Genomic DNA, 23,274 nt, shown 5'->3' with positions numbered 1-23,274 from the left:
CCATGGCGTCCGAACCTAGGGGCCGGATTCGGAAATAGGCTCGAGGACGTCTGACGCCCACACGCCAGCGCTGCTACCTTCGCGCAGCCATGCTGTGGTAGGCATTGGGCTCGGCGAAGGTACACATGGTTCGGTGACTCGCCCCGTGCAACCCTACGAAGCATTGATACGTAGGGGATTTCTCCGGGGGCGGGGGACTTGGACTGGCAAGCTTCCGGCCGGCACGCACTGACTGATGCCAAGCATTGCGAGAAAGCGGCAGCCGAGCTGCGAGAACGAGGGACAGGAGGACAGGGGGGGTTCAGCGTCTCAGCCATGGACAAAGGTGTTTCAGCCGACAAGACACGAGGCGGAGAGGGGCAAGCGGGCGCACGCTGCTGCAATCGCTTCGGATGGTCCAGATAGGCTAGGCAACAAGACGGCGCATTCGGGAAGGCTTGAAGCCGCTGTTCTCTGTGTCGACGGGATGTTGTCCTGTTGCCCCGCCTAGCTACGAAGGAGACGCTAGCAGCATCGACCTTGGGGGTTTCTGGGCTGTCGACGCGAGCAGATGGATATCGATGCCGAATCAACCGGGCTTGATGTCAATGAGGCCGCATATCCGTCGTTCAGTCGGGGTCGCGTTGGTACGTCCTGTTCAAAAATTATGCCCGGGCATCAAACACGACGGCATTGAGAAGATCAGTCGCGTAGAATTATCCAGAGCACCAATCCCGGGAGAGTGAGTTGGAAACCGAACACGGGCTACTCAATGGGGAGAAACAAATCGCAGAGAGCACTGCCAGGACAGGCTGCTCCGATATCCCGTGCGAACCCGGGCCATAGACGACAAACTTTGCTGAAAGACAGCACGCTACTAGTGATGTCGTGATGCCGTGGGGCGTGATGCGGGACGCGTCCCGTAGCACGTAACCCCGTCCGCAGAGGGGAAGAGAGAACTGGCAGGGGTAATCACCCGATCGCACATGAGGGCGAGCTAGGCCCTGCATCGTCTGTTAGGTCAGATGCGGGGTGACATTGCCGCATTTTCATGCGGGACTGATCTCTGGCAGATCGTTCATGCGGGATGGGGACGACATGCGGGCCGGCGGCGCATCAGGCACAAAGGTTGTCTGTGTCAGAGATCAAACCACCGACGCTTGCCCAGCATTCTTAGGGGTTGAGAAGGCGCCCGACAGCTTCCATTTCTTTTGGCCGGTGGCCCGAGCATCCAAGAGAAAGGCCAAGGCACCCGCTGCAGCCATCCAGGGAAGGGAGGTGCTTCAAAATACCTTTGACTACCGGCCTACTGGACAGCGCCGAGGGGCCTACTTCCGGTGTGACTAGACTGCCAAGTAAGTCTGATGATGGATGTGTAGGCAAGCCAGGGCGATTGTAAAATTGACCAATTGGGACACGGAATTTTTGTAGCCTTTGTTAGATTTTCCTTTTCTTCATTTTCCGTGTCGCTGCGAGGTGCCAAGAGAGGGGGCCGATCGGCCTCAGAGCTTCGGACCACGGCGGATTCGGCCCGGGACGGCGGCCGTGGCAGTGCCGCGCTGCCGGGGAATATCGGCCGATGTATATAGTCGGGCTACCACAAGCGGATCGACTCGGCCAGCAAAGAGCTAAAGAGATATTCCCCACACGCCCAATGGCTTTAAAGGTTGGTTGGCATGTGATTGCCGAGTTATCTACTACATGCACCATAACCCCTGGAGGATAGGACACCACCACCGCGGCGCTCATCCAAGGTTAAGCATATTTGAACGCAATGTCCCCCGGCCCGAGAATTTGCATTCGCGAAAAGCCGGAACAAAGGGTCGCAGTCGGAGACTCTCGGAGCCTGCTGGGCAGCTTTGGTTGAAGTGAAGAAGGCGGAGATGGTAGGTGAGACACATGTGGTAGTGATTCATCAATGGCTGTGGGTTGCGGGCAGCCTTTCTTACGAGCTGCTGTTTCTCCCGGGACGGTATGAGGTGGCGGGGAGCACAAGGAAAACGACCAAGTATCCACCGTCCGTTAACAGTCCCTGAAACATGGGGACTTTCATTCCTCTTTCCCCCTCACGTGGGATGCATTGTCAAGATTGCGGCCGAAAATGACTCTTTTGCCAGTCTGATCCTTCAAAAAGTTTCAACCCTCGCCAAAATTGAAGTCCAGAATGTTGTCGTCATCATGGACTACCCTGCAAGTTGACTTGGCAGTGTGTAGGGTGGGCCCTTACTACCGGCGTTGCCGATAGCTGAGTGGCTAACAGACCAAGACTAAGAAATCGGCCGAATAGGATAAAGGCGCAAACAAGGGATAAAAAAAAAAAAAAAAAAAAGGGACAGGGCCTGGGTAGCTTATCTTAGTCACGATATCAAAGGCTGTGATTCTCATCCCTCACAAAAGCCTCGACACTTCTCTGCTGACCATCTGTACATTCGTTTATTCACATCATTTTCTTTTCTTGCGTAGCCTCCCTCACCCGCCCCCTCTCTCTAGGAGCCTTCGACTGTACATTTTTCCCGTGCCGCTCTCGCCAATTGGGCAATGGCGTCTTCATCGCGAGCTCTGAGCAAGCTCGGCGTGCCCCAAACAGGAGCTTCATTGCTGCAGCCCTCTCAGACAGCGCCCAGGTTATTCCTCCAGTCATCGCGCAGGACAGTTGGCGCCAGGCCCGTCTTTGGTAGCACACAAGGACCTGTTGCGAGGCAGTTTCGGCGCAGCTATGCCGACAGCGTCGCCCCGGCCCCGCCACCGAGGAAGCCGCGGTTCCGGAAGCTTAGGTGGGCTTGGCGGCTGGGATATCTGTCGGCCATTGCTGGCGTTGCATACATTGGTTACGGCGTCTACCAGGACAGGCACCCGGAGCCGCAGGTGGAGCCTGACCCGACCAAGAAGACGCTCGTCATCCTAGGTAAGCTCGCGGTTGTCGCGGTTGTCCCGGTTGTCGCACCCGTCCCCGTTGGCCTTGTCTGACCCGTTACAACCAGGAACCGGTTGGGGCTCTGTCTCCCTGCTCAAGCGCCTCGATACCGAGAACTACAATGTCATCGTCATCTCACCGCGAAATTACTTCTTATTCACGCCTCTCCTTCCGTCATGCACAACCGGCACCATCGAGCACCGTTCCATCATGGAGCCTGTGCGGACAATCCTCCGTCAGAAGAAGGCGAGCGTGAGGTTCTACGAAGCCGAGGCTAGCTCTATTGACCCCGAGCGCAAGGTGGTGCGCATCTTTGACAACTCGGAAATCCGGGGTGACACCACCGAAACCGAGGTGCCCTACGACATGCTGGTGATCGGCGTGGGTGCTGAGAACGCGACGTTCGGTATCCCTGGCGTCCGCGAGCACTCGTGCTTCCTCAAAGAGATTGGCGACGCACAAAAGATCCGCAAGAGGATCATGGACTGCGTCGAGACGGCCGCCTTCAAAGACCAACCGCCTGAGGAGATTGACCGTCTCATGCACATGGTTGTGGTTGGCGGTGGCCCTACGGGCGTCGAGTTCGCCGGCGAACTGCAAGATTTCTTTGAGGAGGACATCAAGAAACTGGTTCCCGATATTAGCGACCGCTTCCGCGTGACGCTTATCGAGGCGCTTCCCAACGTCCTACCCAGCTTCTCCAAGCAGCTGATCGAGTACACGGAAAGCACCTTCAAGGAGGAGAAGATCAACATCCACACCAAGACCATGGTTAAAAAGGTTACGGACAAGACGGTCGAGGCCGAGGTGACGGGCCCCGACGGCAAAAAGGAGACGATCGTCTTCCCTTACGGCCTTCTCGTCTGGGCTACTGGCAATGCCGTACGCCCCGTCGTCAAGGACCTCATGGCGCGCATTCCCGCGCAAAAGAACTCGCGCCGCGGTCTGGCCGTGAACGAGTACCTCGTTGTGCAGGGCACACGGGACATTTGGGCCGTAGGCGACTGCGCCGTCGCGGGATATGCGCCGACCGCCCAGGTGGCCAGCCAAGAAGGCAATTTCCTCGCTCGCCTTCTCAACAACATGGCCAAGACGGAGGCGCTCGAGGAGAAGATCAACCAGCTTAGCTCGTCATTGAACCTGCAGCCCGGCAACTCGGCCGAGATCTCGCGAGAGATTGCCGAGTACGAGCGGCAGCTGCGGCGCATCAAAGATGTCAAGCCATTCCAATACAGTCATCAGGGCAGTCTGGCTTACATCGGCAGCGAGAAGGCTGTGGCCGACGTGACGTGGTTCAACGGCAACGTGGCGGCTGCCGGCACCCTGACCTTCTTCTTCTGGAGGAGCGCCTACATCAGCATGTGTTTCAGCACGCGCAACCGTCTACTGGTTATCAATGACTGGCTCAAATCCAAGGTCTTTGGCCGCGACCTATCACGAGAGTAGATTGGTTTCCTTTCCTTCTAAACACACCTATGACTGTGGACGCAATCAACATTCGAGCGGGCAGCCCAGACCTTTTTTTTATCTCCTTCGTTTTCTTTGATACTGTTGCCGCGGATAATGTTGGAGTCTTGGGGCCTAAATTAATAGACAAACGAGCTAGACTGGTGTTTTTGGGATAGACGGGAGGCGATGATTATGGCTAGTTTCCTTTTGTGTATGTTGGCTGTGTCCCAAGGGGGTTTCAGGATCACCAAACAATACTCACTTTTTGGCGCTTCAACATTTTTCCTGAGCAAGATTCTGGCCAATGCCTTGTATTTTCCCGCAAGGTCATAGGTACCATGCGTCCGAATACGATGATGTTGTTGAACTGTACGTCCTTGCGTGCGCGTATTCGCAGTTGAACGTTGAATCACACCATATCCAGGGTTAGGGCTTAATATTCTAGTATTCGAGGAACATCCACCTGCGGACAGTGAACTCATTGCTCCCTCATCAGTTCCGGGCAACATACTGTCCTCATCAACAAATCCATTCGAGATGCATGAAATTATTACAGTCCAGTTCGGGCAACAGAGCAACTATCTTGCCACGCATTTCTGGAACACTCAGGTAATCCGTCTCAGTTTTGACATCAATCATCATCATCTTCTCATATTCACACACTAAACGACACAAGGAATCCTACTTTACCTACTCCGAAGACCAAACAGAGTCGCCCATTGACCATGACGTCCATTTCCGCCCCGGCCTCGCCCCCGACGGCACCGAGACTTTTATGCCCCGGACCGTCATCTACGACCTAAAAGGTGCTTTTGGCTCTCTCCGCAAGATCAACGCCCTTTACGAGGTCAACGATGAGTCGACCCCGCCACAAGCACTCTGGTAAAAACCCCCTTCCCCTCCACCCCCTTTTTATATTTCCCTTTTCTTTTCCCTATTGAACAACCGAACTCATCCACCGATCCATAACTAACCAGGAAAAAAAAAAAAAAAAAGGAACGGCCAAACCCAGATCCACCGCTCCCCGCCGATCCCGGTATCCCCCTACCAGCAATCCCTCGACGCCGGCACGCCGCCGGAGCCGCTGCATCCGGGCGCGGTGCGCTTCTTCTCGGACTTCTCGCGCGTCTTCTACCACCCGCGTTCCGTGGTCCAGCTGAACGAGCACGAGGTGGGGGTGGGCGCCGCCGCCGCCGCGTCCGGGGCCCCCTTTGAGCGCCACGCCGCCGGCGAGGACCTCTTCGCCGCCCTCGACCGCGAGCATGACCTCCTCGACCGCGACCTGCGCCCCTTCGCCGAGGAGGCCGACCACATGCAGGGCCTGCAGGTCTTTGCCGGGTTCGACGACGCCTGGGGCGGGTTCGCCGCGCGCTACGTGGAGCGGGTGCGCGACGAGTACGGCAAGGTTGGGGTTTGGGTGTGGGGCTTGGAAAGGGGTTGGAAGGGAGGGGGTTTGGGGAGGGTGAGTGCTTTTCTTAATTTTCATTCCCCCCCTTTTTTTCTTCCCTTTTTTGTTCTTTTTTTTTCTTTTTTTCCCCTCCTGTGCTTGTTTTGTTCGGTGACGGAAGAGTGAGGGTAGGGATAGGGAAAGTTCGCTAACGCGGGCCATGGTTGGTGCTGGGGAATACAGGAAAAGCGGTTGCTACGGCTGGCCAACAAGGCGAGAGCCCTCACCGAGGTGTATAAGCAGGCGTCGATTGTCGTGCCGTTGGCGTTGCCTGAGAAGCTGCCGGCGAGGATGGCACGAGTGCTGGATGCGGGATCACAGTGGCATGTCTCGGCGCTGTTATCCTCGGCGGTTGAGACCGTGATGCTACCGTCGAGGATGAGGGATCCTGCCAAGAGAGAGACGCTGTCGGGTATGGCTGAGGTGTTGAATACGATGGGAAAGCAGAGCGTAGCAGGACTCCAGATGAGTGTTAACCAGCCCGGCTCTGAATCTGAGGAGAGGAGGGATGGGAGGGTGAGGTTGTTGTCTGAGGAAGAGCTCTCCGAGGGCGTGCAGCTTGATATGAGGTTTACGCCGTCGGATCGGCTCGAGCCTTATTCTCGGTCCAACGGGTTTCACAAGCCACGGGTCTTTAGCCAGATCATCTCGTCACGAGGCTATGACGATGATAGTGGGGGCGTAGAAGTGGACGAGGAAGGGCGCCGGCGCCGGCGGAGTGCGTACGAGCCGGTAACACAAAGGTCGGTGACTGTTATCAGAACTTACACTGGGCCACAGGCTGACCTAGATATAGATATAATACGACCCTCAAGTTCCCTCTTCTGGACAGCTTCCCCGCCGACATCCTCCGGAGCGACGAGGATTCACCACCTCCAGACGCCATCAACATCACCAGCAGCCTGTCAACCGACTCGTCTGTGTCTAGCAAACTAAAGCTTCTCAGGTCGACTGTGATTCGGTCGATCGGCCTGGAGGACCGTGAGACGCTTGGAAATGACCTCATGGAGATGGCGGATGAGTATCATGAGGGGTGGTCAAGCGGGAGCGATGATGGCGAGGATGATTAAATTCTTGATGAATGGGAAGAGACTGCGTTCGGGCACTCTGCCTCTAAAGGGTGATTTGGTACGGAAAACAAAAAGAAGCGCCCCGGCCGCCCATGCTACTCCCCCATGAGCCACGGGCATCGATCAATATGTGGCGGGAGTTGTTTGCCAACCTCTTCTCTACTGATGGTTGGGGAGTCCAGAACTGAGTATTAGCCGTATGTTCTTAGAGCAGGGGACCCTGAAGATGTGCCATACTGCTTCTAATCCTTTTTGCAGAGCTCCTTTGTGACAGCGGTCGCCGTAACCCAGACGACGCCTTCCAGGCATGCTCATAAGTTTTCACTGACGCCATATCGACACGCGAAGGTGAGATGCGAGTTTGGCGAGGCAACGTGTGCCTCTAAACCCTAGCGTCTATTAGTCTAACAAGATCTAAATAGTTACACAAGCCCATACACATTCCTTGCGCGCAACCCAGTCGATCTCCTCCGTTTCCCCTCAATCTCCTTCACCATTAGTCGAAGCCAGCCGTCGCTGTGTAACTTCCACCCGCCTCTAACCAACCGCAGCAGCAGCCGCATTGTTGGCGGCCGCCGTCGTCTGCGGCGGCTTACCCTGGACTTGACGCTTCGCCGGCGGCTGGTGTTGCTTAGCATTGGGGTCCTCCGAGGCCATTCGTTTCACGCCCTTCTTGACAGGCGGCTGGGGCCGCTGTTCGCCGGGCTCAAACACATCGTCAGGCAGCGCCGTATTCTTGAGATTCTGGATGGACAGGAACATCAGGTCGGCGTCGTAGATTTCATTGGACATGCACATGGTCTTCCAGTCGTTGACCTCGCGCGAAAGGTCGAGTGACTTGGCCTTTTCGGCCAGCTGCAGCCCAATGTAGTGGTTAGTCGTGTATATCTCGATCTCGCTCTCCTTTTGTTCGGGGATGTCTTCCGGCTTGGTCTTGACGTCGTTGTTCGTTTCGCCCTTGGCCATCGGTATAGATGTGCCTTCAGTCTTCTCCTGCTGTATCGGCACGCCGTTCTCGGCCTTCACATCCGTCTTGACCTCCGTCCTGGTTTCCGTCTTGAGCTTCTCGTCTTCTTCAGCGGGTGGCTTGTACAGGTAAGCAAGGCTGCCGGCTGATACCACCTCCTCGACCTGTGTGTCGTTCTTGCACCGGTGCATTCTATCGTAGCCCTTGTTGAATGGTCTCGCCAAGGCGATGGATGGGTGCATCTCGAGTCTGTTGACAAGCACACGCACCCTCGACTCAATAAAGCCTGACCAGGCGTTTTGCGCCTTCTTGGTCCTGCTCGACGAGATAACTGTGAGGTAGTACCTGAATCCTGACGTGAAGAAGGTGTGCTTTGTGAAGAGATCTTTCCACGGCCGCCTACCCACCATGATCTCATCTGTTATCTGCACGCCTTTCTCCAGTTCTTGCTGTATGACTACCATGGACGATCTACCAATATTGTGCGTCGCGCACATGGACGGATATGCCGGCGTGATGATAGGCATCTTGTGGTTCCTATCGCTAGCGTAGAGCTGTTCTGTGGTGAGACATCAGCGTAGGCGGGGACTGGGGCGTAACCCACCTTGGGATTCCAGACTGGGACTCGCGTAACCGGACAGCCGTACTCGATGTCCTTGAGAAGAACCGGAAGGGGCCATGGCCACTTGAACATGATGTTGAAGAACTTGTTGACGATGACGGCGCTCGTTGCTTTGGGATAGAGCTGGCAGACTCGGGCAACGAGCATGGCCCAGGCGACTCCTCCAGGATAACCCATGATGTTGGCGTAGATCGCCTTCCGCTGCGCCCAGAGCTTGATGGCTCGGAGGGCCAGCTTGAACGTGGCAGGCTCGGGAACGAGGTTCAGAATCTCATCCGTCACTCTCGTTCCGTTCAGCGACCGTACCTCGTTCTCGCTCAAGCCACGGAGCAGGTTGTTGTCGGCCAAGCTCCAGCTCTTTTCTGCCGGCAGCTGTTTGAGTGTTTGAATGGAGCAAAAGATAAGGTCGATGCTGATCCCCGAGAACTCAAACTTGATGATGGGCACGAAGGCTTCGGGCACCGGAGTCAGGTCGGTGATGGCGCCGGGCGGGGCCATCTCGACGAGGACCTCGGGAAAGATTCTGAAATACTGCTCAACCGTGACATATTTCGGTGCGACGACGAGTGTATCCATATCCGAGCCGGGACCGTAAACTCCAAGGCGGTAACTGCCATACGTAAACACCCTTCCGATGGCATCGCGAATCAGAATCGTGTTCTTGGGCTCCTTCTCCCGTGCGGCCCTCTTGACGAATTCATTTGTGATTTTCTCGAGCTCCTTGATCACCTTCTTCCTCTCCTCGGTCTCGGCTGGGCTTTCGAATGTGCCTTGGGCTCGCAACTCCTTGTGGAGCGCGTCGTGCATTCGTTTCTCAGCTTCGGTCGGGAGGGCCGTCGATATGGGCGGTGTCACGCCGTAGATCCGCTCAGACATAATGGTAAAAGGGGGATTAAATGGGGGATCGATGCCAAATATTGTGCTCGTTTGCCGCGGCGATGGCTGCGACAACAAGGCTGAAGAAATGGTCGGTGGTCGCTCTTGCGATTAGGGTAGGTGACGGGGGGAAGTGAGTGTTGGCGGGGTTCGAAAGGTAAATGGAAGGAATGAAAAGGAAATGGAAAGAGTTGATCTGGCTGGAAATTTCAAGTCATAGTATGCTGTGGGAGAATGTTAGGGTGCAAGAGATGGTGCGTCGAAAGGGTTCTCTCGACCGCGCGAGAAATCGATTGCAAACAGATCAAAGAGAGTTCGTTGAAGCCGCCGTTTTGGCGTGTAGGGAATTTGGGGGATGCACAGACCCACAACGCTTATTGGTGGGCTTGTTGCAGTGAATGTACCATTCTTGTATCGGACCCTTGCTTGAGCTTTTGGTAGTTGCACAAGAACCGTTAGTAGGAATGTTAGCGTGCCTGCTGTGGGCCTCATTACACTGTTCATGGATCAACACTCTCTGCTGTCCTGTCCCAAACCTCGCTTCTACCTTTTCCCTCCTTATTTCCCCTTTCTGTACTTTGTTCCCTTCATAGCCTCTGGCTTAGATCGGGCATTACATGCACGCCGTGCTTGATCTGAAGACGTCTAAATTGAGATTGAGAGCCATCCGTCGTCTAACGTTGGCGTAAGAGACTAGGGACCCTAGCGCCGTCTTCGCGAGCGGTGGGAGTTCACTACTCGGATGTGGTACACTGGGTTGTACGCGGGAAATGCATCGTTCCATAGCGCATCCAGTCCAGATTGTCGATGGGCCCAGTCTATAATGGATGCAATTGGTATCCAAGCTCTTAGGGCACAGCTGGGCCTAATCCGAGATCAAGCGACGATTGCATATTGCAGGCACACCGACGTCGTGACAGCAAGATTCTTCTTGATCAAAACATCACACGTGCCTCCATATCTGAATCTAACTACATGCCAATAGAATGGCCTTCGCAGCGCCAGCGGCCGCCTATGCAGTCGAATGAGGACCCAGGCATTGATTCGTTGCCACCCACATGGTACCATCGTCCGGAGGCGATAACGAAGAATGGACATATCAAGTCTGACTATTAGCGACCACCGTATTTCCCATCGAGTTAAACAAGGCTTGGTGTGCTCTGGTAAAGAGCTAACTAAACGGTGTAGTAAGACGAGTTCGACATGACCCCACGCCACTAGCACTCAGGGAGGGGGACATAGCATTACGCGGGGCACCAAACTTTGATTTTGAACCCAAGACCCAAGGGCCCCTGTCCGAACTCCGAAGAGCACACAAGGGTCCGGACCCACCCCCACTACGGGAACTTCAGTGTGTCAGCCTTGTGCGGGAACCATCCGGGATTGGCATAAGAGTTCAGCTTGCCGAGTCTCACTCTTGTGTCCTTGGTATTGAGGCTTCAATGGGGACAAACGATGAAGAAGACACTGCTGCTCTGTTTTATACACGGCTTCAAGGTGAGTCTGTTGTCGCATCCCCTTCGGTATTTCCCTCAGGACAGCTCTAAACGGAACTAGGGGGATGAGGATACCTTTGGCCACAACTATGCCTTCACCGAGCACCTTCGCGAGCGCATTGCGGGCAGTCTGCCCAAGGTGAACGTCCAGGCAATAATATACCCCAAGTACGAGACGCGCGGCGACCTAGGCGACTGTGTGTCGCGATTCAGCGACTGGTACGATGATCTCAGCCGCCGCTCCCGCCATAACCCATTGCACCAGCTAATACAACAGTGGAAACCACAGGCTCTTAAACAAAGTCATAGACCTCGAAGTAGCAGCCGGCACGCCGTCCCCGACAGTCGACCCGTCGGTCCGCGTGATCCTCGTGGGGCACTCGATGGGCGGCATCGTCGCCGCCGAGACGGCCATCGGGCTTGCCTCTGACCACCCCGTCCACAACTCGGTCGACGAAGACAGCCCCACCAAGTCCACCACCGACCCGCTCCCGCCCCCCAATGCGCTCATGTTCCCGTACATCCAAGGCGTGCTCGCCTTCGACACCCCCTTCCTCGGCATCTCCCCCGGCGTTGTCGCCCACGGCGCCGAGAGCCACTACGTCGCGGCGTCGACCGCGATCGCGCAGCTGAGCGGTCTCACGAGCCTCTGGGGCAGCGCCAAAGCCGCCGAGGCGAACGCCGCGGAGAGGCAGAAGCCCGTAGGCGCGTTGCCGCCCGCTGGGGGCAAAGGTGCCAACGATAAGGACAAGGGCGCAACAAAGAGCGGCGGCGGCGGCGGCGGCTGGGGCAGATGGGGCACCATCGCAGCGGCTGCCGGGGCTGTCGGCGCACTGGCTGCGGGCGGGGCTGCGGCATACTACAACCGGGAGCAGATTACCCAGGGTTGGGGCTGGGCGACGTCGCACTTGGAATTTGTTGGGTGTCTCGCGCGCAAGGAGGAGCTGAAGCGGCGGGTGGCGTACATGGTGCGGTTGAACAAGGAGCTGGGCGTCGGCTTTGGGAATCTATACACGCGGTTGGGGCAGTCGGCGGGATCCAAGCAGGTGAGCATGGTTGGTACGGTGCTTGGAAAAGACCGGACGTTTTGCGTTATACCGCAGCGGGACCAGGCGGGGGATTGGCGGGCAGCGGTGAACGACAAGGCGAAGGACGAGACGGGCGCGCATATGTGTGAGTGCTGTTACTGCTAATTTGGCTAGTGGCGTGATGCTGACGGCTTCCAGCTATGTTTGAGCCCAAGGAGAACCCGGGCTACGAGAAGCTGACGAACGACGCGAAGGATATGGTGACGGGATGGTTGCGAAACGACTGGTATGAGACAAGTTCGGCTGATGCAATCCGTTCATGAGGGAAACGACCTTTTGCTGGATATTTATGCACCAATGCCCTGCCTTCGAGGCCTGTTCTCTATTCTGGTCCACCGTCTCAATAATAAACGCGTAGAGGTAGAATGCCTGGGACAGTCCTGCGGCTTCCAGAGAATGAATACATCGTATGACTGAATTCCGCTCTGTGCATAACAGCCTTCTATCGCCTCTTCTTCTCCGCGGTGTTGCTGAGGCCAAGGTACTTCCTCCGCTGCTTCAGCATGTGGGAGTAGAGAATGACGGAGCCTGTACCGGAAATGTCAGTCGAAGCGGCTCAAGAGCCCATTCCAGGGGCAGGACTCCACTCACCCGGGATGTACGACAACAATACTGCGGTCAGTGCATAGGGGTACCACGGAGCGACACTCGCCGCGGGGCCAAAGAGCGCCTGCAGCGTCATGGCCACCTCGCTGCTGATTCCAACAGGATATAGGACCAGGAAGGCGCTATACCGCAGCCAGTGCAGCCAGCTGGGGACACCCTCCACCTGCTTTAGCGCAAAGTACGAATACCGGATCACCTCGGTCATGCTCCAGGCGCCCAGCATCGACGAGTAAAACGTGCTGGCGTTCAACTGCGGGAAGGGATAGCAGATGGCCCACATGAGGAAGAGCCGGCTGGCGACTTGCATGGCGGTGGTGAACACCGGGGCGGGAACAACGCCTAACAAAACGCGTTGTTAGCCGTTGGGGGACGACACGAGGTAAGGAGATGCTGAAGCGAAAGGGCACTCTACCACTGAGGGAATGCAGGATCTCCATGACAGCGCAGGTCTGTGTGATGCGCGCGAAATTGTCCACCACGAGTGGCACGAAGGGCGCGCCCTTCCAACCTAGCACCACGACCACTCTACCGAGAACGGCAGCCCAAGCAACGGCCGAGACGGCATTGTAGAGGATGAGGTAGGCGTTTTTGGGCCCAAAACGGTAAGACTGAGCCATTGTGTCTACCTCTCTGTGTTGGGAGGCTGTTTGGCGCGCCATTGGAGCTCGGTGGTGTAAACCAGCGCGACGGTTATGGAACAGACCCGGGAGACCAAAAAAATCGTTTGCTTCGGGAGTTTTTTCTACTTTTTACGTATTTTTTTTTTTTTGTTGAGATGGTCGCCCGGCCCAGCGTCTCGGGTATCTTCCCGCACTTGCAGGGGTTGTCCCGGCCCGCTAACGCAACATGAGTCCAGGCCTGTTGAGGGGTGGATTCGGTTCACTCAAGCCAGCCAGCCGCCGTACAACAATTTTCTTTTTTAGGGCGACATCACTCGCGCCGGATGGCATATCTACAACTGGAATGCGACCAGTCCTTATAATTCAAAAAGCACTCGCCCTTCGGATTCGCAGGCAACGGCCCCGCTGGGCTATCATTTTACTTGCTGCGACGGAGACTCCATGACCCGATGACCGCCTTCTAAATCTCCAAGCGGCTGCCTGGAAGCTCTGGCCAGTACTTTGGGCATTAACTACTATGTATACTGCTATTCCAGGAATATCATTCTCGCCAGCCATGACTCATCATGGATCCCTCAATTCCGTAAGTAAACACGCTCCCTTCCCTGCCTGTCCTGCTGGCAACCTATGCAAGTGGGTATACAAACTGTTCCAGCCAGTGTGGTGTGCTGTGGGTGTACAATAGAAGCTCCAAACCAAGCACAGCTTGATGAAATCTTATGCGTGAGACACCGGCTACTTCTTAGTGACGGCCCGCCAAAGGTCGCCAAACCCCTTTCCACCAAACAAATACTCATCCGAGTGTCTCCCGCAATAGCTGTGGGCGTTGACCTTCTTGGGTGACTTGACTCTTTTCATCGATGTCATGTCGGCACTGCTGTCCGACCCCGACGAGACCTTACGTTCCCACAGCAGCGGTGCCGCGGTAGAAGTAGAGGTCGGCGAGGCATAGTAGTATCCATCAGATAGGAAATTCTGAGATGCCTGGGGAATCTCACCCGGTCAGCCCTGAACAGAGAAGAGAGAAGAGAAGAGTGTAAGAATCGAGCATACCATGCTATCTGCCGACCTGGGCGTGCCCGACACGGGGCTGGCGATAGCCCTCACGGGGCCAATCCTGAGCGGCGGCGGAGCAGACGCACGAGAGGACGACATCGGCAGAAATTAAGGTGATACAGGCCTAATCAGACAGGTCCCGCCGATCTGGATCAAGCGAAATCGATCGATCGAACTTGTTCCGGCAGGATCGAGAGCGGAAATGTAGGATGGTTGGTCAAGATGGTTTGCACTGCCACCACCAAGTATGAACCGAGACCCAAAGGTGCAGATATGTGTGCCTGGTGCGTGATGGGGGGGTGATATAAGTCCGAAGGACGGAAGGGAAAGAGGGGGAGAAGAGTGGCACAAGGTCCTACAATTGAGGCAATCAGAGAACGAGGACATCAGGCAGCGAGAAACAGATATACCAACCGTAAGTCCTGCATGTGGCATAACCGGCCACCATCAAAAAAGAGTCATGAGCTCACCACTGGATGGATGCCTTCCCCCTCTAGCATTGGAGCCTCTGTCGGCCACCCACACCTCGAGCAAACTACCATCCTATACCCGTCTCAATACGACCACGTGTACGTAGTAGATCATATCCCGCGGTCTTCACAAAGTCCTTGGGAACGCCTCTCCACTCAAAGTCCACTTGATAAGCGAAGTCGCTGCGGGCGTGAGCCAACGGTAGGACTAGGGCCGAAACTCTAGAACCTTATAGGGCTGCAGGGGTGGCCAGCTGATTAGTTGGGATACGGAATGCGGACCAAGATATGCGGGGAAAAGTGGTTCGCAACGAGGCAACCGCAGCGATCCGAGAATGACTCTTCACCGCATTACCATATTGGGCTCAGGAAGGATCGCAGGTGGAGCCTACAAAGTCTTGAACTCGTCGTCTCCGAGGGATCGTATAATTTGCTCATCTCGTGTCGCGACGGGTGTGGGGACATCCTTGCCTCTTCCCACAAGATGATATACCGCACAACTCGGAGAATATATGTGTCCTCAGAGATGCTCTTTTCGTGCGGCATTCAGTCTATCTAATCCTTGCCTAGCCGTACGGCGGGACTCTCGCGCACAAAGTTGAGGTCGACCTGGTGGCCAAGCAGCTCGCGAATATTCGAAATGTGATATTTGATCATGGTCGGCCTCTCCAAGCCCAAACCAAAACCAAACACGACTAGGTCTTTGGGGAGACCCATTGCCTGGATGCACCGTTAGTGGATCGGTTCGTCTTCGAGGCTTTCAGATTGTGGAGAGGCCAACATACCTCCAGCATCTCGGGCCTAAAGATGCCCGAGTTACCAATTTCGATGAGCTTGTTGAGACCCTTGTGGTAGGAGAAGATCTCCATACTCGGCTCTGTGTAGGGGTTGTAACTGCGATTCCCCATCAGCCACTGACTGGCCTAACTTCTTCGGGGTGACTCACGCGGGCTTGAAGACCAAATCGGTGACATTCATCCTTGCAAAGAACGTCTTCATGAATTCCATCAGACCTCCCAGCGTCAAGCCATAGTCGGCAATGACACCTTCAATCTGGTGGAATTCGCAAAGGTGAGTTGCATCTACCGTCTCGTTTCTGCTAGGATGTGAGCGACATAACACCTTGACGGAGTGGAGGAGTGTGGCATACCGGAAGACCCTGTCAATGGAGAAGTACCGAGCTGGCGGGACACGTCCATTCTGGCGCTTTCCAGCTAGCTTATGTAGCATGGCCGCCGAGACAGAAGTCGTGTGTGTCCGCAGGACAAGTCTTTGTACGATCCGGTCAGTATTGCTAGCCGCATAGAACCTTGGCGACGTACCTTAGGGACTCATCCTCCGACCAGGGATATCTATAACCGATCGACCCATACTTCCCACTTTCGTGGACCTGCTTCACGTTGCGGAAGTATTCTTCATAATCGTGCTTATCGTCCGCAGACACCGGACCAGGTCTGTTGGCCTTTGGCGGATCTGAGACGTAGAAGGTATCTTGGAGATCACGAGCAGGGTGTTGCTTCGCGTTGTCAGCTTGAGCAAGCAGAGGCAACGGGACCTAGAGCAGCATACCTGGGGGACGAAGAGAGTATCGAAATTCTGATTACATTTCAAGTTAAATATCTTGGCCATGGGCGGCTCCAGGACTGTAGAGCACCTACCCAGAATCCGGACTCGACAAACTGGTTCGTAGGCATTTCTCTGAAGCCCATTTCAAGGAAGATTTGCCTGTGCAGGGCTCAGAGGTCAGTGAATTGTACAGCCGGGTCTTGGGTACCCAATGCGAAACACCACCGGCCTGAGGGATACACTTGCCTGAACTCGTGTCGCACCTTATTCAACGGATGGAGGGCACCAGGATGCTGGTCGGCACCCTTGGCGTCAAAGTTATACGGCTCTGCGGCGGTGTAAGCTCTTCTGCAAACCTGACATGGAGCTAGCCGACCAGAAAATCTGTGTCTGGACGGGTTACGCTCTCGAAAACTTTATCGAACACGAATTCCAGTGGTTACTCACTGAAGGTTGCTGTCTTCCAAGAGCCAGATGCCAGCATCTCGGCCGTGAGATCCGTCTCTTCCTTGGTTATCTCAAGCGCGAACTTGGGACCCTTGTTTATCCTGAACGAAAGCACCTTTTGTATCTTCAGCAGCTTTCGCTTCTTCAAGTCGGCAATGATCTTGGGGTCGTGCGTCCGCTTCTCTTGGATCACCCGGAGTTGTTCCCGGGTAACGTCGTTGATCGAATCAACCTTCGCAAATGTTAATGTTTAGGCATTGCGACGTAGAAAAGAGCGACAGCTTACCAGCGCAACAAGCTTATTGCCGTCCTTCTTGATCCACTTCTCCTTGAAGGCCTTGCCCTGCCCAACCTTCGTTACCGTTTTGTCACCGATTTCGCTCTCTAGGTCTTGGATCGAAAGGCCATCCAGCGCCTTGCGTACGGCCTCAAAGACACGGGCTTCATGACTGCCATGACTGACGATGACCTCGGCTTCGGGTTCCAGGAAGGCCTCATCGCGCTCAATCTGCTCGTACGTGACCATGGACCGGGATGCAAGCCGGTCGAGGGCAGCTTTGATCGATTCGAACGGGACCTGTGCAAAGGCATCGGTTGACAAAATTGGGTCTGCCTTGGACAATGCTTGGAGGATCTCAGAGGTAAGATCCCCCGCCGGAATACTGGCTCCCGGAGCCATGCTGTTTGTGTTTCTACGGTCGGTCGCGATTTGTCGTCGAGGCAGTTGACTCACAAGTCAACAGGACTGCGGGGCACTTATCCGCAAACCCAAAGACCCACTTTCTGTTACAATAATTTTAGGCGGGGTCAAGATGACTCGGTAGGCACATAGCCCCTGAAAAGAGAACTTTATCGCATTGTCGAGGAAGTGCCACTTTGAATGCCGCCTGCGAGATCACTGATCTAGGATAGGGGCTGAACGAAACATTGAGTTTGTGGGACCTACCTATCTGTTCCCTCTTTCTAATATCTAAGTTTCGCTATTGTATTGCGAAGTAGCGAGTTTGGCCCTGCAAGTAGTAATTCCTAATACAAAAAATCGAGACCACTCTGTTCTTGACCTGTGAGAGATATGTTCAAGCCTGGTCCAAACCTCGATGCGAATAGGTTCGAACTGTCACCATGTTGACCCTCAGTCTTTGGACCCTTGTCCCATATTCCCGCAAAAGCCAAGACTGACAGACGGGTACTTTACCCGCTGGCCCTCAATCTCGGGTTCGGGCTAGGACCAAAACCGCCATTTCCGACCACCAGATCCCAGATGGTCATCTCCCCAGGTAATAGGGAAGTGTCCAGGAGTTCCAAGTAAGGTTGACGCCCTGACCAGTAAAAAGGTGGAAATCGGCGCGGGTTTGCCATGGAGGTACCAGTAATCAGACATGGCCGTGGCAGGAACATTGTGAACACTCACTAGGAATCTCATAGCCACGCCGCGTGTATTATCTACTGAACGTTTTCGAAGAAATATACCCCTAGGGAAAAAGAGTATCGCGGCGGGGGAGAAAATTAAAGCGGGAAGAAAGAAATGGGAAAAGGAGAGGTGCCTACGGCCGCAACGTCCTAGCTCGTGGTAGAGCTCTAGGCGGCTACCAAGATGAACCAGAGGAGTGGGATTTCGGTACACCCACGGTCCCCCGTGCGTAACTGCAGCCCGAATGTGACGAGGGCCTAACAGCCCGTTTGGAATCCTACAAACTAGAAGCTCGGGATTATAGACTGAATGGGTGGGATACAAACGTATCCCTCGTCGCATTTGGAGAACTTTGAATATTCCGTAGTTATTGTGTCAACCGGTCGGGCTTTCTGACGGGACTCGGCGGTTCTTCAGTACGCAAACGCATTGCTACGGAGTTCCGTTACCTTTCCTCTCTCGATACTAGCCAACAGAAGCAACCCATAGAGCCATGGGTAATGCGACAAAGCTGCTGACGATGGGTACAACACTGACGCTTCTCAAACGGTCTCAGTGCTCGTCGAAAGTTAACACCGGCGACATGGGGCCTGGTGTTCGCTATATTAAAACCTTTAAGTCACATAAATACACACTAAACGCTGCTCCCGCCCTTTCTGATGCAACCTGCGCCTTCAATAATATGTCGTCCATGAGCCAAGGAGGTGTGTTCCCGCCCAAACGCCTAGAGCAGGCCACCCTGCATAAATACCCAAGCGTGGCCAGCATGATATGAGAGGGATCTTTGTGCTTTGACAGAAGCCCCCCGCTATGCGCCCTAAACTTTTGGCGCACCTTCTAATCCTGTGACACGGTTTGCTTTATATGTTGTCAGAGTCTTGCTACAACAGCTCGTTTGAAGGGTACTGAGGCGCAAGCTTACCGCCAGCCAGTCCATTCCCTCCGAGATTCCCGAGCCCTCTACCGCACTGCATGCCATGATGCTCCAGTTCCGGTCTCTGAGTTCACCGAGCCGTAGGGCCTGTGAAATGTCGGCAGCCCCTTTCGCCCCCGGCTGGTCTTGCTTGTTCGCAAATACAAGAAGAGCGGCATCCTTCAGTTCCTCCTCGTTCAGCATCGCCGACAACTCATCAGCTGCTGTCTGCAGCCGTTCAATATCGGTCGAGTCGACGACGAAGATGACAGCCGCTGTGTTGGCATAGTAACATCTCCAATACGGCCGGATGCTGGTCTGTCCACCGAGATCCCACACGTTGAAGTTGAGGTTTTTGTACGTTACGGACTCGACATTGAACCCGATGGTAGGTATCGTTGTTACTACTTCGCCGATCTGCATCTCGAGTGAGATTTGCAATGTCTCGTAGTAGGGATAAGAAAAGTCGCACCTTAAGTCTGTATAGAAGTGTCGTCTTGCCAGCATTGTCCTGTGGAGCGCAATCTGATCAACACACGTCCGAGGTAGAGGGGTTAACTGGGAGGCGAACCAAGCCCAGAATTAGGATCCGGATTTCCTTCTTTGTCCAAATAAAACCGGACAGCCATGACATAGTTTGACCCATCTTATCTTTCCGGCACCTGGAGGACCCGGCGCGTTGTCGCGGTTAACGTTGGTAAGGCGACGAGGGTAACAGAAAGTCGCGAACCGGGGCGATCCACCGGCTAGGGAGGAAGCAGAATAGAAATCCGGCAGCAACCAAAAGTTGCCGAGAGGACAGATTAACAAGACGGCCAGGACGTAGACACCTAAAATCCTGTTTCACCAAAATATGATCCACAAGCCCCTCGCTTGGTTCAGTATCTGGCAAATTTTTTTCCTTGCCGTGGTTCATGCACCTTTTGTTCCGTTCATCGAAAGAGGCCGCCCCGGTTCTCAAGCTTCGCGAATGCTGGTCGTGGAAACAGGTGCACGGTCGTTGCTGGGTCGGATGCTCGGTGTTCGATTGGCGGGCGCTGGCCAGCATCTGCACGGGCCATCACGCCAGAAGCCTGTTTGAAAGGAAGCCACTTTTGCTTGGGGATCACGTGATTCAGCCACATTCTGATTTCCGGCCCTAGCGAGCGCATTTTCTGAAGCCCACACCCCAATATTCCAATCCCAACCCACCTTGACGAACCATCACGACATCGACACCGACTCGGTACTCGCGACAACACCGTCAAAATGCCGGTACGTGCGACCACCTTTCCGAAAAGAATGAAGCGACTTAAAAATAGAGCTTCAATTTTCGAGGATAGCATGCTAAACCCTCCATGAACCCCGAAGAGGGGTATCGAGGGTCGGTTTGATAGCATCGAGAGGCTAACATTGCGATTTTCCCAACAGAGCCACAAGACTTTCCGTGTCAAGCAAAAGCTGGCTAAGGCCCAGAAGCAGAACCGGCCCATTCCCCAATGGATTCGGCTCCGCACCGGCAACACCATTAGGTACGATTGTCCAACAACGCTATCATGAGTTGGAGGGCCGGGCGGCGGATGATACCGCCCTCCCAGCTCTGAAGGACGGACTGGCGGATTAGCAAATCGGACAAGAAAGGACTAACACGGGCACCACAAATAGGTACAACGCCAAGCGGAGACATTGGCGCAAGACGCGCCTCGGCCTCTAAATGCCCTCCCTCTTCCTTCCTCATTCGGCCCCAAGAGCAAACTTGGTTTTCCCACGGCTACTACCCGCTGCCGCTGCCACTGTCGCGGCCTTTGCTGTTACGACTGGCTACGCGACCCATCAAACGATCAATCAACCCACCAACCGATGGTCTTCCTACTCGGCGTTCGGGTTGTGACGATAAGGCAATTCCAACAGCTGTGCTGCTTGGGCGCCGGTGACAATGACGAGATCGAGGGAAAGGGTGACAGATGGAAGAAGCTAGGGCTAGGGTACAGAAGGGATGTGTAGGAAGCATTAAGGAGATGCTCCTGCAAGCAAGCATGCAGCCGGATCAAACGTTTGCGCGGGGTTGGGCTTCTTTTTGTGCTTGGCTGGGGAAACTTATTTCGCTCTGGACTTTATTTCACGGAGTATGCTATGGCATTTCAGGGTCGGGGGAAAACGGAATGAGAGAAGGCATTTGATGCTCTGAACATGACAAAAGCTTTGATGATGTGCAGGTTGTTGTTACTGCTCAATATTTCCATGATGATAAGCGCGTGAGCTGGAAAGTGCGAATGGCACGGGGCCGAGGGGGACTCATCCAGGAAGCTTGACCACCTACCGGCTGCCTCGCAGCCTTGGGATTGCGACATGCCGACATCTGGATGACGCCATTCCGGATGTAATTACAGGGGCGCCAAACGCCGTTTGCCTGTCGGCTTGGGCGTCTTTATCGCTTGAATGTGTGACCACCCCGAGCTGTTGACATTAGACTTCGCGAGGGAGTCTCGGTGGAATGATAGGTGGTGTGCGATTAACCGTGAGTTGTTGTACCGGCTTGATCGAGTAACTCGCGTAGCCCGATTTTCATGACTCGGCCGGAAACTTCTCCCCCGAGACTTGCTTAAAGACGCACATGGTCTTACCAAATACAGGGAACGTGTGGAATAATTCTAACGGTTGTGTGGGCAACTATCTGTATTTAGGACATACAAACGTCGCGTCATAGTTGACCATTCCCCTCCTGTTCTCTAAGCCACCGGACTGTCCATGAACGAATTTTAGGCGGTAGGACCTAGCGGCATCTGCGTGACCAAAAGAAATGCAAACCACATTGATGAAAACCGAAACGCCGTTGAGATGTTCGCGAACACCCGGTCTAAGGGTTTGATCATAATTCTACTAGACTCCGCTGGACGGGAACACCGTGATGTAGTGCGGAGACCGGGTGTCCGAAGCGAAAGCAGAAATAAGCCGTGATTTTAACGATCCTCGGCCCATTCGTTTTCGCGCCGAATCTGTTCTTCCTCCTCTGGCGTGAAATCGTTGGTGATGTTGAACGTTTTCCGAATCTCCTCCGGCGATTTGCCCTTGATCATATTGGCAACTGTCTTACAGCCGACATCCAGAAGCGCCTTGATATCGAGATAGTTTGCAGCCTGCCCGGTGGTTAGCACATGCCAAGATGGGCGGGTGTTCTCGAAATCGACCCACCAAGATGATCTCGAACAACATCTCCTGGTCCACCTGCATGAACTTCTGGTCCCACTCATCGATGTCGGTGGTCTTCTTGCGGTTATCGTTGTCATCATCGGCTGATTGCGCCGCGTCATTGCGATGATGTTCGCACCACTCGACTACCTTGCGCAGCACGGGGTCGTTAACGTTGGGGATCGGAATCGGAGCGCTAGCGACATCGTCACCCAAATCCTCGAGCAGGTTCTTGATGAGCATTGACCGCTCGGCGACCACGCGATCTGTCATACAGTTAGGCGATGCTGAGTGTAGGAGGGTCACGGTCTAGAAACATACCGACTTCGATGTTGGTGTTTTCGTTGCTCGTCAGGGTGACCCGCTGCGTGCTCTTATCGGCAGACATCGTTGCTGTTATGATTACCCGGATGAATCAAAGAGTCGGGTGATCGATTTGTGGATTGGAAGCGGAATAATCGACGAGTACACTGGGTTCTGGTTAGACTGCTACGGTTGCCCTGCGATGTTTGATGACCGAGGGATTGGAGTGCCGCGGGCAAGAAGACGGTTGGGGGGTTAGGTTTTATAGCCCACCTTCAAAATGCGGTTGCTGATGAGTCTGCGAGTTTGAAGTCGGAAAGAAAGTTTGGAAGCGTGCCTGTGAGTCTTGCTCCGGGCGAGCACTTGGAGGGGACTTGAGGTGGCGGCGGCGCCTGGTGCCTGCCACAAGTGGAGAGGTTTAGCGTGCACAGACCACTTGTATGCTTTGCACCTTGCTGCGTTGGTTTCAACCGTGGGCCGTTGGCTGCTGATGCCTGCAAGTTGCCTTGAGCTAAATAACTGAGGACGCCGGAAGAGCCTGTCCTCAGCCGTCAGTCTCAGCCCTGCTGAGATTGTCAAATCCAAGACTGGAACGCCAGTCAACTGCGCGACGACGCTCGATGGCAGCAAAACTCCTGATGACTCCCGCGCTGTGCGAGTTTCACGACCTTGGAGAACTACTTGAAATTTGAAATCGGGGAGCGCCCAGAATCTTGTGGTTCTGCTTCTAGAATTGACGAGGAACCTACATCCTCCAAAGCAGCTAAATTGAGGGCCTCATGCTAGGGAAATGTGTCATGACAACA

The 23,274-nt window shown here is 54.7% G+C and overlaps 9 protein-coding genes across 9 annotated transcripts; 3 read left to right on the top strand and 6 right to left on the bottom strand.

Moving 5' to 3' along the window:
* Positions 1–2,517: 2,517 nt before the first annotated feature.
* NDE1_2 (NADH:ubiquinone oxidoreductase) lies at positions 2,518–4,339 on the top strand (the record flags this gene model as incomplete). Its single annotated transcript, XM_071066029.1, has 2 exons — positions 2,518–2,884; positions 2,961–4,339. The coding sequence occupies 2 exons, from the start codon at positions 2,518–2,520 to the stop codon at positions 4,337–4,339; spliced, it is 1,746 nt and encodes a 581-aa protein (XP_070922130.1).
* Positions 4,340–4,879: 540 nt separating this feature from the next.
* On the top strand, positions 4,880–6,859 carry DML1 (mtDNA inheritance, partitioning of the mitochondrial organelle; the record flags this gene model as incomplete). Its single annotated transcript, XM_071066028.1, has 5 exons — positions 4,880–4,951; positions 5,019–5,224; positions 5,339–5,804; positions 5,973–6,532; positions 6,586–6,859. 5 exons carry the CDS (start codon positions 4,880–4,882, stop codon positions 6,857–6,859), a joined length of 1,578 nt encoding a protein of 525 aa, XP_070922129.1.
* Positions 6,860–7,396: 537 nt separating this feature from the next.
* On the bottom strand, positions 7,397–9,324 carry PAP1 (polynucleotide adenylyltransferase; the record flags this gene model as incomplete). The annotated part of the gene is made up of 2 exons (XM_071066027.1): positions 7,397–8,380; positions 8,431–9,324. The coding sequence occupies 2 exons, from the start codon at positions 9,322–9,324 to the stop codon at positions 7,397–7,399; spliced, it is 1,878 nt and encodes a 625-aa protein (XP_070922128.1).
* A 1,455-nt stretch (positions 9,325–10,779) lies between these two features.
* MFIFM68171_10607 (uncharacterized protein) lies at positions 10,780–12,171 on the top strand (the record flags this gene model as incomplete). The annotated part of the gene is made up of 4 exons (XM_071066026.1): positions 10,780–10,821; positions 10,882–11,039; positions 11,110–11,993; positions 12,047–12,171. 4 exons carry the CDS (start codon positions 10,780–10,782, stop codon positions 12,169–12,171), a joined length of 1,209 nt encoding a protein of 402 aa, XP_070922127.1.
* A 179-nt stretch (positions 12,172–12,350) lies between these two features.
* On the bottom strand, positions 12,351–13,131 carry MFIFM68171_10606 (uncharacterized protein; the record flags this gene model as incomplete). The annotated part of the gene is made up of 3 exons (XM_071066025.1): positions 12,351–12,436; positions 12,500–12,853; positions 12,927–13,131. The coding sequence occupies 3 exons, from the start codon at positions 13,129–13,131 to the stop codon at positions 12,351–12,353; spliced, it is 645 nt and encodes a 214-aa protein (XP_070922126.1).
* Positions 13,132–13,869: 738 nt separating this feature from the next.
* MFIFM68171_10605 (uncharacterized protein) lies at positions 13,870–14,289 on the bottom strand (the record flags this gene model as incomplete). The annotated part of the gene is made up of 2 exons (XM_071066024.1): positions 13,870–14,118; positions 14,188–14,289. The coding sequence occupies 2 exons, from the start codon at positions 14,287–14,289 to the stop codon at positions 13,870–13,872; spliced, it is 351 nt and encodes a 116-aa protein (XP_070922125.1).
* Positions 14,290–15,215: 926 nt separating this feature from the next.
* Positions 15,216–17,352, bottom strand: FRS2 (Phenylalanyl-tRNA synthetase, beta subunit, cytoplasmic; the record flags this gene model as incomplete). Its single annotated transcript, XM_071066023.1, has 10 exons — positions 15,216–15,380; positions 15,446–15,554; positions 15,607–15,756; positions 15,811–15,930; positions 15,983–16,176; positions 16,230–16,256; positions 16,319–16,385; positions 16,473–16,554; positions 16,674–16,905; positions 16,960–17,352. 10 exons carry the CDS (start codon positions 17,350–17,352, stop codon positions 15,216–15,218), a joined length of 1,539 nt encoding a protein of 512 aa, XP_070922124.1.
* A 1,569-nt stretch (positions 17,353–18,921) lies between these two features.
* On the bottom strand, positions 18,922–19,643 carry ARL1 (Arf GTPase arl1; the record flags this gene model as incomplete). Its single annotated transcript, XM_071066022.1, has 4 exons — positions 18,922–18,942; positions 19,007–19,414; positions 19,470–19,508; positions 19,569–19,643. The coding sequence occupies 4 exons, from the start codon at positions 19,641–19,643 to the stop codon at positions 18,922–18,924; spliced, it is 543 nt and encodes a 180-aa protein (XP_070922123.1).
* Positions 19,644–21,936: 2,293 nt separating this feature from the next.
* On the bottom strand, positions 21,937–22,553 carry SCON3 (E3 ubiquitin ligase complex SCF subunit scon-3; the record flags this gene model as incomplete). Its single annotated transcript, XM_071066021.1, has 3 exons — positions 21,937–22,113; positions 22,169–22,431; positions 22,487–22,553. The coding sequence occupies 3 exons, from the start codon at positions 22,551–22,553 to the stop codon at positions 21,937–21,939; spliced, it is 507 nt and encodes a 168-aa protein (XP_070922122.1).
* Positions 22,554–23,274: the final 721 nt, after the last annotated feature.

The sequence above is a fragment of the Madurella fahalii genome, assembly GCF_045866475.1.
Source record: "Madurella fahalii IFM 68171 DNA, scaffold_6, whole genome shotgun sequence".
Classification (NCBI taxonomy): domain Eukaryota; kingdom Fungi; phylum Ascomycota; class Sordariomycetes; order Sordariales; genus Madurella; species Madurella fahalii.
Note: the sequence above shows the minus strand (reverse complement) of the source record. Positions and strands in the feature narration are given on the sequence as shown.